This window comes from Macrobrachium nipponense, chromosome 23 (genome assembly GCF_015104395.2).
Source record: "Macrobrachium nipponense isolate FS-2020 chromosome 23, ASM1510439v2, whole genome shotgun sequence".
Taxonomy (NCBI): domain Eukaryota; kingdom Metazoa; phylum Arthropoda; class Malacostraca; order Decapoda; family Palaemonidae; genus Macrobrachium; species Macrobrachium nipponense.
In genome coordinates, this window is record NC_061090.1 from 5620204 (window position 1) to 5634013 (window position 13810).

The following is a 13810-nucleotide window of genomic DNA, read 5'->3' on the forward strand; positions in this document are numbered from 1 at the left end:
TTGCTGCATTACACCATTTCAATCTAATCATGTCAATCTTTATAACCAAAGCCATTTTCTTTTACATATTCTAATGACAATCTTGGATAAATACAACATAAAGCTATCTCCCAGTATGTAACAAGTTTTGCTTTATATGTTTTATGTTACATATCATTACTACTGATATATGCCTCATACATCTATCACAGTATTCTTGTAATGTAAAAAAAAACAAAAATGTTGATACTGACCTCTAAATGTTTGATAAGCCAATTCTTACTACCTTCTCTATCTTCAAACTGGTTGCCTTCAATTCGCTGGGCAACAGCTCCCTCTAATACACTTAGAGACTTCTCCCGCCATTTCTTTGGACGTCCAGGAGGTAAGAAACCAGACCCTTTTTGTCTCTGAAGGTGATTTATACATTGATCATCATAAAAATGGTAAACATTTTTCAAGTTATGATTTTCAATTAGTGAATTCTTTAGACAAGAATACATATATATGAGCAATTTATCCACAAAAATGCCATTACATACTATACTTATAGTTAAAAGTAATACCTGTAGGGCAAACTGGTCTGCACGTTCCTCACGCTCAACAATCCTTAGTGCTGTTACAATCTGTGTTGGTTCTTTCCTTACAGTGTTAAGAGTTCGTTGCAAGATAATCCAAACTTGCTTCCCTGAAAATTTTTCATTAAAATTATAATATGCAGAATCCTCTCTTATACATGGCAAAAGTTTCAACACTCAACAGTCATTGTGCAATAAAATAAATGCAGTGAACATGGCAAAGGAAATGCTGTACCGTTTGTGAGATATATTACACAAAACATATCACTACCTCTATAAATGGAGACATCAATAACATGTTTCATACTACTAATGATAAAGTGTTTTCACTTAAAATTTTTAAAATTTCAATTTGAAATTTTTAAAGGTATACTAGAAAGTATATCTTAAAAACCTTCTTTCAAGTATTTTTATATCCTGGAACTGAATATTACATATAAATCCTTTAAACTAGACTTAAAGCCGCTAGAAAATAACAAAATTATTTGGAATTTTTATCTGTCCTCTCAGGCAATGTTGGAAAGGCCAAAGATACTGGGTCCTATTCAGATAGTACTGCAAGTCTCACACTGGACACTAAAGCATCTTATCTACATTTCTCACAACAAAGTCTTGGGGGAGGAGGTTAAAAGCCTCAGATATCTCATCAAATACTGATGGATTCTAATCTTCACAACAAACTCACGAACAAACAAGAATGAAAGCAAACCCCAGCCCTCAGAATGAAGATTCGATATGACAGGCTGTGCAATTCACCAAAATGCTTTGAAAAAGCCAAGTTTTCATCATGAGGGTTCTATCCAAAAACTGTCCCAAAGGCTTATACAGCCTCAGACCTGAGTTTGTGGAGTGGTCAACATTGATAAAAGCTCCTCATGAGTGTGGAGAATTTTACCAAGGAAAAGAGGTCCATGTCATTCACACAGAATATTTGCTTAAGGCCAGAGTGAATAAGAAGGAGGGGTAGAAGTAATGGTAGCAGCCTTGAGGAATAAAAAAAAAAATTTGCATAAAAAGTCTGCATAAAAAAAAGTCATTTCTCAATGTCGAAGAGGAGTTTTCAATGAGAAAACTGAAAACTTTTTTGTGGCTTTTCCAGACTTTTTTCTGTAATGCTTTTATTGTGAGGAGAGACCAATCAAGACTCCATTTAGGGCAAATCAGGACTGCAGAGTGTATCCAAGCAAAACAATTTAAGCCAACAAAAGCATTCAACCTTACCTCACACATCTCTGCTGCTTTGTCAAAACCTTTTCTTTTTTTTACAAATATATCAACCCCTTGTGGATAGGTAACATACATACGTATATGTTCGCATATATATACGTATAGCTTTGTGATGGAGTCTGGGTAACATACATACGTACATGTATATGTTCAGGGTTCATGGGAGATGTGCTGCTCCCAAACCCAGGATGTCTCATAAATATTTCACAATAAATATACTGTATTAATCAGAATTTGTTACTGATTTAGTTCAATCTATTATGATATTGTGTGAGCTGTATTATAATTTCACAAAATAAAATTTTAAAAAATTAGAAAAAACACTTATTATCTTGGATATTTTTACCAATAACTTTTGGAAAAGAGGATCTGCACAGGGTTCAAATATTCACTCTCAAATTCCCCTGGAAGGTAGAAAAAAAATTTATAATAAGTCCATATATACATCTTTCTCTTTCCATTCATGAATTTTTAAAAATTGGCCATCCTTAACCCAAGAGGTGCTAGGGAGTTGCTACCGAAGGAAAACAGCAATATTATGCATTAGCAACATCAGTAATGGAACTAATATTTTCTTGCTCATTTTTTAACATCACCTAATGTTATAGATGGTTGTATTCTCCTTGTTTTGCAGATTAATAATAAAAAATGAATTATGAGATATTTTGAAAATAGTTATTTAAAAAGAAAATATTTTGGAAAGAAAATGTTCTTTTCAAAAAATGCATTTTAGTTTTGGAATGTTTTATGGCGTATTTGCTGAGATAATTTCACATTTTTTTCATGACATTATTAAATCCTTAGCTATTCAAGAATCGCCTATAAAATTGCAAAATATACACAGCAGTTATTAATTGGTTGAATCAGTGTATATATGTATATATGTTAACTGACATATGCACACTAACTTTTAAACCAATATTACTATTGTCACTGTTGCTTTAATTATCTGTCTCTATATCAGTATTTCATGGAAAACAATAACCATCATCATCAAAAACCATTATCACCAAAATTTACATATAAACAAAGATTTATGTAAATTTTTGAACATTGTAACTTCAAGATAGGAAAGCCTCCCTGGTCCCACCCCCTGGGGCTGACGGAAGGTTTACAATTAAGGGATTTTGACGTAGGAAAAATCTATTTCTGGGCTAGGAAGCCGTGTCGCCCAGTGAAATAGGTTCCTTCAGCACTATTTCTAAGGTAAAATATTGCTATGATACCAGAGAACTGCTAAATTGGACATGCCAGAATATTCTGGCTCGCTCACCTTCATTAAAAGGTGTTGGTATAGTTCTGGGGCGAGTGAAAACCACTACCACGGCACCCTCTCCAATTAGCCTCTCCCACATCAAAAACCCTTAGGAAAAGGGGAGCCGTCCTACGGCTCGCTACCTACCACCGCTTAGGTAGCGGATGTAGCGTCACACCTGAAGATAGCACCCTAGCTTGGTGACACAGTTGAAAGAGGGGGTGGGGGTGAAGTTGAAACATAAGGGCGGGATTTCACTGGGCGACACGGCTTCCTCGCCTAGAAATAGATTTTTCCTACGTCAAAAACTCTTTTCTGGGCTCGGCCGTGTCGCTCCGTGAAATAGTACCAGAGAAAACACCAAGCTATTAACATATAAAAACCAAGAACAACCAAAAGATAAATTCAAAAGGGTGCAAATGAAAAACAATTTACAATATATATATCAATATAATAAATATTATATACAGATAAACTATAAGCCTTAATGTAAAGGTAATAAACTTAAAATTAAGACATGATAGACATTAAACCAACAAATTGTATACAATGTAGGTTGAGAAAGGCATTTATAAACTAATTATTATGTACAACATCACATAAATCTGCTCAGTACTAAAAATACGCTACTGGGTTGAGGTAGACTGATAATGAGACTGGTAGGAAGGAGGATGGAAGGAGAAAAGATAACTACTGCAAACTACTTCCGACCGGAGCAGGGGAAACAGTGTTCCCCACAGCTACCGCTGGGAACTTAAGGTCCTCCAAAGACTTAAGATAGTGGCGTTTAAAAACTGAGGGGGACTTCCAACCGGTATATTTCTTCAGATCTTCGAAACTCATGTGCTGGAAGAAATTAATTGACGTTGCTATAGCTCTAATGTCATGTACCAGTGGGAATGACTGAAGGTTGGCTTTCTTAATGAAATAAAGAATTTGTTGCCTTATGCCTTTCAGAGAGATGGTGCCACCTTTCTCTCTAATGAACAGAGGCCCTTTGGAATTCATAGAAGTCCTATGTAGAAATTCCTCTAATGTTTTCACAGGGCACAGCAATGGGTCCTGTGGGAGTGGCCGAGCCCAGAAATGCTATTTTGATACCTATGATTAAAAGAAATCTGGCATCTTTTATGTTCAAGAGTGAGCTGAACGGCTGGTGAGACTGTTGACGTCACTGAAACAGAGCTAAGGGGAGGGACTAAATCTACCGCGATATTTGAAAATATAGATCATATCAACATCGTCCTTTTGCGGCACGGCATGTAAAACGTCTATTTTAGTGACACGCCGCACCTTGTGGGTTAAATTTAGGCCAGTCTAGGAGTGTGCTAAATATATATTAAGCCTGGACTGCAAGGGTTAAAAAACAAGCCTGATAGATGTATAGAAAAGAAAGATTTAACACAAGTCACTACAGAACATAGCAAGAAATCTTTACTGGGTTTCAGATGGGTGAGTTAATGGTACTGTGCCATTTACCTACCTCCACCAATTAACCACCTTGCTACCAAGCTGCTCTGAAAGTTTTCAACTTGTGCTACGAATATTACATTAAGCGATTGTTTGCATTCTTGCAAAAAATAAATAAATAAATAAAAAAGATACACAAATTATAGATCACATACAGAAATCATGAGAATCAAATCTATAATACGTTTAAAAATTTTTCAAAACATCAAACAGGCGTTAATGATGGGCAGGCTAACCTGGAAGCTTATATGGATTGTATGTTACGGCCAAGTCAGTTCATTCATAGTTGTTTAAAAAAATTGATGCTATATTTATCATACACTGGTAAGTTATAATATCTTTCTAACTTCAACTGTAATATCACCAAATGAAGCATTGCAGTTTCCTTACCTAGATCTTCAGACAAATTCTGAACATCAGCAAAATATTCTTTAAGCATTCTTGTGTCATTAGGATTCTGGTGTGGTAATTTATGAAGTTCAAAAAGAAGATCATCTCTGCTGTTTTCAAGATCCATCAAGCACTGAAAGAGATGGAAATGAGGTAGAGTTTAAAAAGTTCCATTTAGTACTTAAAAATTGTATTCTAATTCCTAAATAAACGTGAATACCTTTAGATAAAATGGTAAAAAATGGGATTACTGTATAACAAGGTTTAAAAACACTTCTTAGAAAGATCAGCTGGCCCCTCAAACTTATTTATTGATTGCTCTGACTGATATAATGTAATGTCTCATCAAGCTTGACTTAGAGCAACCTTCGAAATTAAAGGAACAAGCAAAAGCATTAAACTATCAATACATACAGTGTTCCCCCCATATTCGCGGGGGATGGGTACCAGACACCCTCATGAATATCGCGAACCCGCGAATAATTAGAACTCCCCTCTAAAAATACTTATGTCTGCCTATCTTGAAAGTTCAAATACCAAATGTAAACTTAAGAGTATCATCCTACAGCAAATATACCACTGAATTGGTATTACTAATATAATTTCAAAGTCATCTGAAACATTTTACCATTAGAAATATATAAACAGTCAATAACAGAGAGAGAGAGAGAGAGAGAGAGAGAGAAACTCCTTACGATATCAAAAGACTGAAATAAACTTCTGTAGGCAACACTTCTTCCCCTCCCATAAATACATATATCTTTTCCAGAGAAAAGAGAAAGAGAGGACTGAACAATCTGTTTGCCTGTCTATCAATTCTTTTGCTGTGAGAGAGAGAGAGAGAGAGAGAGAGAGAGAGAGAGAGAGAGAGAGAGAGAGAGAGAGAGAGAGAGAGACGAGAGAGAGGGAGAGAGAGAGAGAAGAAGCGGGAGAGAGAGAGAGAGAGAGAGAGAGAGAGAGAGATAAAAGAAGGAAGAAATAGAAACACCAAATGCACGTATACCTTATGTAACATCCCGCATCAAGTTTACCTTACATTATTATCACATTACTGTATTAATCTTAGAGATTGTATTAATATAATTTCAAAGAAGTAATTCTGAACATTAGTACCCTTAAAGGTATATATGTACTTCTAACACTTGCAGCCAAGAGAGAGAGAGAGAGAGAGAGAGAGAGAGAGAGAGAGAGAGAGAGAGAGAGAGAGAGAGAGAGAATTACGACTATGACATACGTATCTTGTGGGGGGAGAGAGAGAGAGTGCGCACTATGACATATGTATCTTGTGGAGAGAGAGAGAGAGAGAGAGAGAGAGAGAGAGAGAGAGAGAGAGAGAGAGAGAGAGAGTTTTGTCCTTACAGTATTTAAAAGAGTGAAATGGAAAGATTATTGTATTTAAAATACTCATATGAATTTTGTAATTAGATAGTATAGATATTATACATATTATAGTATTATTATTGGGAAATATTAATAATAAACTTCTTATAGGCAGTCCCTGGGTTACGACGGGTTCGGTTTACGATGTTCCAAGGTTAAGGTGCTTTTCAATTATATTCATCAAAAATTATTTCCAGGGTTACGACGCCTACACTGCTGATCTGGCACAAGAAATATGACACCAAAAATGCAAAATAATCAATATTTGAAGGTTTTTTTGACCCAAAATGCTATAAGAATGCAGTTTACATAGTTTTGAATGCACCCAAAGCATTAAAAGTAAGGTTTTCTTAGGATTTTAGACGATGTTCCGGCTTACAACGATTTTTGGGTTACAACGCGTCTCAAGAATGGAACTCCCGTCGTAACCCGGGGACTGCCTGTACAGACATGTACCATATGATCTCATAATGAGTAGAGAGATGAGAGAGAGAGAGAGAGAGAGAGAGAGAGAGAGAGAGAGAGAGAGAGAGAGAGAGAGAGAGAGAGAGAGAGAGAGAGAAATTGCATAAAAACCATTAAAATCCTTGACCATTACATGGCACTATTCCCCTCCCTTGTCACATTACTGGACATATTTGACAGCTATCCAAGCTCAGAGCATCTCTCGAGTTGAGAGAAGGTAGGGACACTGATACAGAGAAAGACGAAGGGAAGAATAATTTTCATTTGAAATTACAGTTATATTATTATTATTATTATTGTTATTATTATTATTATTATTATTATTATTATTATTATTCTTATTATTATTAGTTATTATTTCAAAATATTTCATAAACATAACATCTACCATAAAAATTCTCTCACCTCAGTAAGAGAGAGGAGTTATCCTTACGTAAGTGAAATGGAAAGGTTATTTTTATCTCTTTAAAATAATACCACATATGAATTTTGTAATTACAGTTTTATTATTATTATTATTATTATTATTATTATTATTATTATTATTATTATTATTAACTAAAAATACTAATAAACATATTACATACTAGTACCATAAAAATTCTTTCATCTTTTCTTTAAAATACTATCACTTGATATGAATTTTGTAATTACAGTTATACGTATTATCATTATATTGAAAGTATTAATAAACATTTAGTACATATACTATACAAATTCTCGCTTCTCAGTAAAAGAGAGAGAGAGAGAGAGAGAGAGAGAGAGAGAGAGAGAGAGAGAGAGAGAGAGAGAGAGAGAGAGAGAGAGAGAGAGCCTCAGGATATGAAATTAATCTGTTCCGAAGTGGCTTTTGTAACCTGATTTTTTCGTATCTCGAACCACGTTTTACATTAAATTGCCTAATTTGTTCCAAGCCCTACAAAAACACCCCAGTAAATTAGATAATAAAGCTAAATTGACCAATAAACAATGAAATACAACCATTTAGATCATTCAATACCTAACTTAAACTACATATACTACTAATATGTACTACATACCTGTAAATAAAGTGTATTAGTGTACATGGTACAAGAAATACTGTACATACATACGTATGTAGTAAAATGTGGAACCTTACCTTTCGAGTGAGGCGATCTCCGAAAGTGGCGACAGGAGGAGGACAAATAGCAGAAAACATGAACATTTAACTTTACGAAACACATTAAAAAATGGTAGAAAACATTAACACTAAACTTTATAAAACACATTAACAAATGGCAGAAAACATTAACACTTGACCTTACAAAAAACTTAAAATTAAATTTCTTTTTTTTTTTGTCTTTTTTTATTTTTTATTTTTTTTTTTTTACTTTTTTATACTTTACGTTTTTTTTTAACAAAATTTCAATTTCTTCACCACTTTCAACTTTCTGTTTTTTCTTATCACTTGGATCTTCCTGTTTGCTTACCCTACTAAAGGCCTCTAAAAAATAACTATCCAAGGAAGATTGCTTCTGCCTGCTTTTCACAATGTTCCTGAAACGACTCAGGCAAACGTCGTTGAACTGTGGAAGCATTTGACCTGTGTAAGCCTTTTGGGGTGTCTCTTTTCTACAAAATAGAGCATCCTTAATTTCTGCCGTTGTCATAGGGTCATCCTCCTCCTCCTCGCCGCTGCTAGAGAACTCTTCTTGAACGACGTTATGTTGCATGGCCTCCAACTCCTTCAGGTCATCCGTCGTAAGCTCCTCTTGGTGCTCCTCGAGAAGGTCAATGATGTTGTCCTCATTGACGACCAGCCCCATGGACTTGCCAAGTGCAACGATCTCGTCAAGATCTGGTTGCGAAACAGATTCAGGATCGTCAACTGTTTCTGAATCTGCATCAGCTTCGCCCACGTCGAATCCCTCGAAGTCTGAGGCGGATACGGCATCAGGCCAGAGTTTCCTTCACGAAGAATTCAAGGTTCACCTTGAAACCTCCTGCCAAGCTTGATCGACGAGTCGGATGTATATGATGATATCAAAATGCTCCTTCCAAAATTCACACAAGATGAGGTTTATGGTATCGGGGATGTCGAAAAATCTCTTCAAAAGATGTTTCGCATACAGCTTCTAGAAGTTCGATATCACTTGCTGGTCCATGGGCTGGAGGAGAGGGGTGGTGTTAGGCAGAAGATAAAGAACCTTGATGAAAGAATACAGGCAGTACCCAGGTTACGAAGGGGGTGTCGTTCTTGAGACTCGTTGTAACCCGAAAATTGTTGTAAGCCGGAATATCATAAAAAATCCTAAGAAAACCTTAGTTTTAATGCTTTGGAAGCATTCAAAACTATATAAACTGCATTCTTAATGCATTTTTCATAAAAAAAACTTCAAATATTGATTATTTTGCATTTTTGGTGTCATATTTCTTGTGCCAGATGAGCGTTGGAGGCGTCGTAACCCTGGAAATAATTTCTGATGCATATACTAATTGAAAAGCGCCTTAACCTCGGAACGTCGTAAGCCAAACCTGTCGTAACCCGGGGACTGCCTGTACTACGCTAGGATATCTTCCTCGAGGCCAGGAGGGTGAGCAGGGGTATTGTCCAACAACAGCAGACATTTCAGAGGGAGGCGCTGCTTTTCTTCCAAGAATTTCTTCATTGTTGGACTGAAACAGAGATATACCCACTCGGTGAACTAAAGTCTCATTACCCAGGCTTTCGCATTAGCCCTCCACATCACTTGACGCTTCTCCTTTAGCATTATGTGGGCCTTGAAGGCTTGAGGAGTCTCCAAATAATAGACAAGTAGGGGCTTGACTTTACAATCCCCACTGGCGTTGGAACATAGTGAGAGTGTAAGCCTGTCTTTCATAGGCTTATGCCCGGGTAGCTTCTTCTCTTCCTCCGTGATGTATGTCTGACGAGGCATTTTTTTCCAAAAAAGGCCAGTCTCGTCATAGTTGAAGATTTACTGAGAACTGTAGCCTTCGTTGATCATCATCTCGTCAAACGTCTTAATAAAGGCTTTGGCCGCTTTCTGTCCGAGCTGGTAGCCTCCCCATGCCGAACCACCGAATGGATGCCAGTCCGTTTACGGAATTTTTCAAACCACCCATGAGAAGTCTTGAAGTCTGGGGTTGGCGTCGATGTTCCTTCTCCTCCGTCGTCTTCAGCCTGGGCAATCAAATTGTCGAAAATAGCGCTGGCCTTGTGGCAGATTGCTGTCTCGGTTATCGTATCACCAGCGATTTCTTTGTCTTTTATCCATACAAGAAGCAGCCTCTCCATCTCATCATACACGTGGCTCCTCTTGTTGGACAAAATAGTCACGCCCTTGGAAGGTGTAACTGCTTTGATGGCTTTCTTCTACTTAAGGATGGTGCCTATCGTCAACGGATTTCGGCCGTATTCCTTAGCGATCACACTCGACCGCATGCCAGCCTCATACTTCTTGATTATCTCCATCTTTGTCTCCATAGAAAGCATCCTATTCTTTCCGTGAACCTCAACTTTCTTGGGACCCATGACTATACGTACGTAATTAAGTTACTAATTAAGTTCTCACACAACACGATAAAGTATAAAGCGAAATCACTAACACGAATTTACGTTAACAAACGAAATCATATATGTGAACGAACAAATTCCGTGTGCTTACGATAACGCTGGTGCGACAGAGTGGCCGAACGATGCCTTTACATAGAGCATGATGGGGTAGATGCTGACCAATAGGAGAGCAGGAACTTTCGGCGGTGACTAGCATCAGGAACCAATGTGAGAGTGGGAGAATGGTGGGGAGTCTACAGAGTTAGAGGCGCACGAGTTTTAAAATTGTTCTCAGTGGTCCGGGCGAATCTCGGGACTTTACAGTAACACCCTTTCGTAACCTGAATAATTTTCGTATGAAGAGGCAAAAAAATCTTTGTCTTTGTTTTCGTAACTTGAATTTTTTGTAAGTTGGGACTTTTGTATGTCGAGGTTCCACTGTACTTGACATATTTCACAGTTTTAGTACCTGGAGTTAGAGAGAGAAGACTGGGATTTCATTCATTCTTACATAATTTTTTTTATTTATAAACTAAAATCTTACTAATTCACTATAGTATTTTCTTTAATAAATTGATATTATTGCTGTTTACATTAATATTAATATTTGAAAATAGTAAATCATTTATCTATCATACAAAAAACATACATCTCTGTAAGAAAGAGAGAGAGAGAGAGAGAGAGAGAGGAGAAGAGCGAGGATTGAGAGAGAGATGAGGCGAGAGAGAGAGAAGGAGAGAGAGAGAGGAAAGAGAGAAGAGAGAGAGAGAGAGGAGAGAGAGAGAGAGAGATTTATTATTTTTATGTGATATCATTTAATCTTATTATACTTACTAATACTACAGTATTAATCAATATTAATATTTGAAAATTAGTAAATCATTTTTGTTATAAAAATGTATTTCAGTCCTGAAAATAACATTAAAATACACTAATTAGTGATTATTTTAATCGGAAAACCCTGCAAATAAGTGAATTTCCCGCAAGTAATGAGTAGATATGGTCTAGAGAGAAATCAATGAATCAGTGAGTCCGCGAATCCAGAGAACGCGAATATGGGGGCCCCCCTGTATATTCATAAATGATCATTATGAGACTCTGATGATGATTTTAGTAGTCATCTATTTTCAATCTCTGAGATTCTGATGAAGACTCTTAGTCATCATTGAAAGATATGTACTTTTACAATATGCAGTATAGGCCAAAAATTGCAAAAGAGCATCATCAATGAAATTTGAATATGGATCATATGGATGCTTGTTATTGTCATGATGACTGATACATATATAAAGTATAACTTATGGAAAATATTTTCTTAACACCAATTAAATATATTTTACATTTTATCATACAGGCCTCAAATAGTAATGGACTTTATAATCGAGGAAGGGTAATTTATCATACATTTACACATTGTAAACAGATATTAGATATGTATCTCTTTTTATTGATTTATTGTGAATTTCTAAATTAAAAGTTTCTTAACCCTTAAACGCCGGAGCGGTAAATAAAAAAAATGACTCCCGTATGCCGGAGGGGTTTGAGAGTGAGCGCGTAAGCGGAAAAAATATTTTTTTCAAAAAATCACAGCGCGCTTAGTTTTCAAGATTAAGAGTTCATTTTTGGCTCCTTTTTTTGTCATTGCTTGAAGTTTAGTATGCAACCATCAGAAATGAAAAAAATTATCATTATCATATATAAATAATGCGATATATGATAGTGCAAAAACGAAATTTCATATATAATTGTATTCAAATCGCGCTGTGCGCAAAACGGTTGAAGGTAACAAGTTACTTTTTTTTTCGTTGTAATGTGCACTAAATTGCGATCATTTTGATATATAACACATTGTAAAACAATAAAAGCAACACAGAGAAAATATTATCACAAAATAATGCATGAATTCGTAACGCGCTTACGTAAACACATATTTGTTTCAAAAATTCACCATAAATCTAAATATTGTCCTAGAGACTTCCAATATGTTTCAGAATGAAGACAAATGATTGAATATTACTATACTGTAAGAATATTAGCTTACAAATGCAGTTTTCGACCATATCTGACGAGCTAAAGTTGACCGAATGTCGAATTTTTTATATATATATTTTTTTATATGCAATTATTTCGGAAATAAGAAAAGCTACAACTTTCAAATATTTTTCGTTTTATTCTACATGAAATTGCGCACATTTTCATATATAAAACTCTATGAAATGCCTAATATGAAACGAAGCAAATATTCCGAGAATGGGACTTACGCATTTCGGAGATTTGTGGCGGAGAATCCGCGCGTGGAGGGAAGGAAAGTTTTTTTTAAAAATTCACCATAAATTTAAATATTGTGCTAGAGACTTCGAATTTGTTTCACGATTAAGATAAATGACTGAATATTACTAGACTGTAAGAGTTTTATCTTACAATTGCGTTTTTCGACCATTTCGGTAGAGTCAAATTTGACCGAACGTGGTTTTTTTCTATTATCGTGATTTATATGCAAATATTTCGAAAATGAGAATAGCTACAACCTTCAACTATTTATTGTTGTATTATTCATGAAATTGCGCACATTTTCATATATAAAACGTTATGTAACGGCTAATTTAAAATGGTGCAAACATTACCACAATCGCACGTATGATTTTTTCGGAAGAGATTACGCGCGGGACGTAAAGAAAATGTTATTTTTTCATAAATTCACCATAAATCGAAATATTGTGCTAGAGACTTCCAATTTGTTGCAAAATGAAGGTAAATGCTTGAATAATACTAGAATATAGGCGTTTTAGCTTACAACTGCGTTTTTCGACCATTTCGGTAGAGTCAAAATTGACCGAAGGTTGGAAATTTGTCACTTATCATTTTTTATATGAAAATATTTCAAAATTGATAAAATCTACAACCATGGGTTGTTTTTAGTTGTATTGTGCATGAAATTGCGCACATTTTAATATATAAAACTTTATGTAACGGCTAATTTAAAATGGTGCAAACATTACCACAATCGCATGTATGATTATTTTCGGAAGAGTTACCGCGCGGACGTAAGGAAAAAGTTTTTTCATAAATTCACCATAAATCGAAATATTGTGCTAGAGACTTCCAATTAGTTGCAAAATTAAGTTAAATGATTGAATATTACTAAAATATAAGAGTTTTAGCTTACAATTGCGTTTTTCGACCATTTCGGTAGAGTCAAAGTTGACGAAGGTTGAAATTTTGGCACTTATCGTTATTTTATATGGAAAATATCTTTAAAACTGATAAAAGCTACAATCATGAGTATTTTTTGTTGTATTCTACATAAAATGCACACATTTTCATATATAATACTCTATGTAACGGCTAATTTAAAATGGTACAAAAATTATGTCAAAGTGACGAAATAATTTCAGAGATGTGTCACAGATACTTTTTAGTGCGGCAAGAAAGAAATTCGCGCTTGCGCGCCTGCGTAACGATTGTAAACAAAACAACACCTTGATCCGTGAACTCCCAGCATCCCCCAAGGCGCGTGATTCAAGAGTTTTCGGCTGGTAGGCCTAAAAG

The 13810-nt window shown here is 35.6% G+C and overlaps 1 protein-coding gene across 6 annotated transcripts in view; it reads right to left on the minus strand.

Moving 5' to 3' along the window:
• Nucleotides 1-13810, minus strand: part of LOC135198406 (exocyst complex component 3-like) — a 322829-nt gene that overhangs the window by 112058 nt on the left and 196961 nt on the right. For all 6 annotated transcript variants that reach the window (XM_064225949.1, XM_064225970.1, XM_064225981.1 and 3 more), the window contains exons 5-7: nt 4900-5032; nt 546-667; nt 234-389 (exon numbers count right to left, since the gene is read on the minus strand). In XM_064225949.1, the coding sequence (XP_064082019.1) occupies nt 234-389; nt 546-667; nt 4900-5032 (411 nt within the window). The remainder of the gene's footprint in view (nt 1-233; nt 390-545; nt 668-4899; nt 5033-13810) is intronic.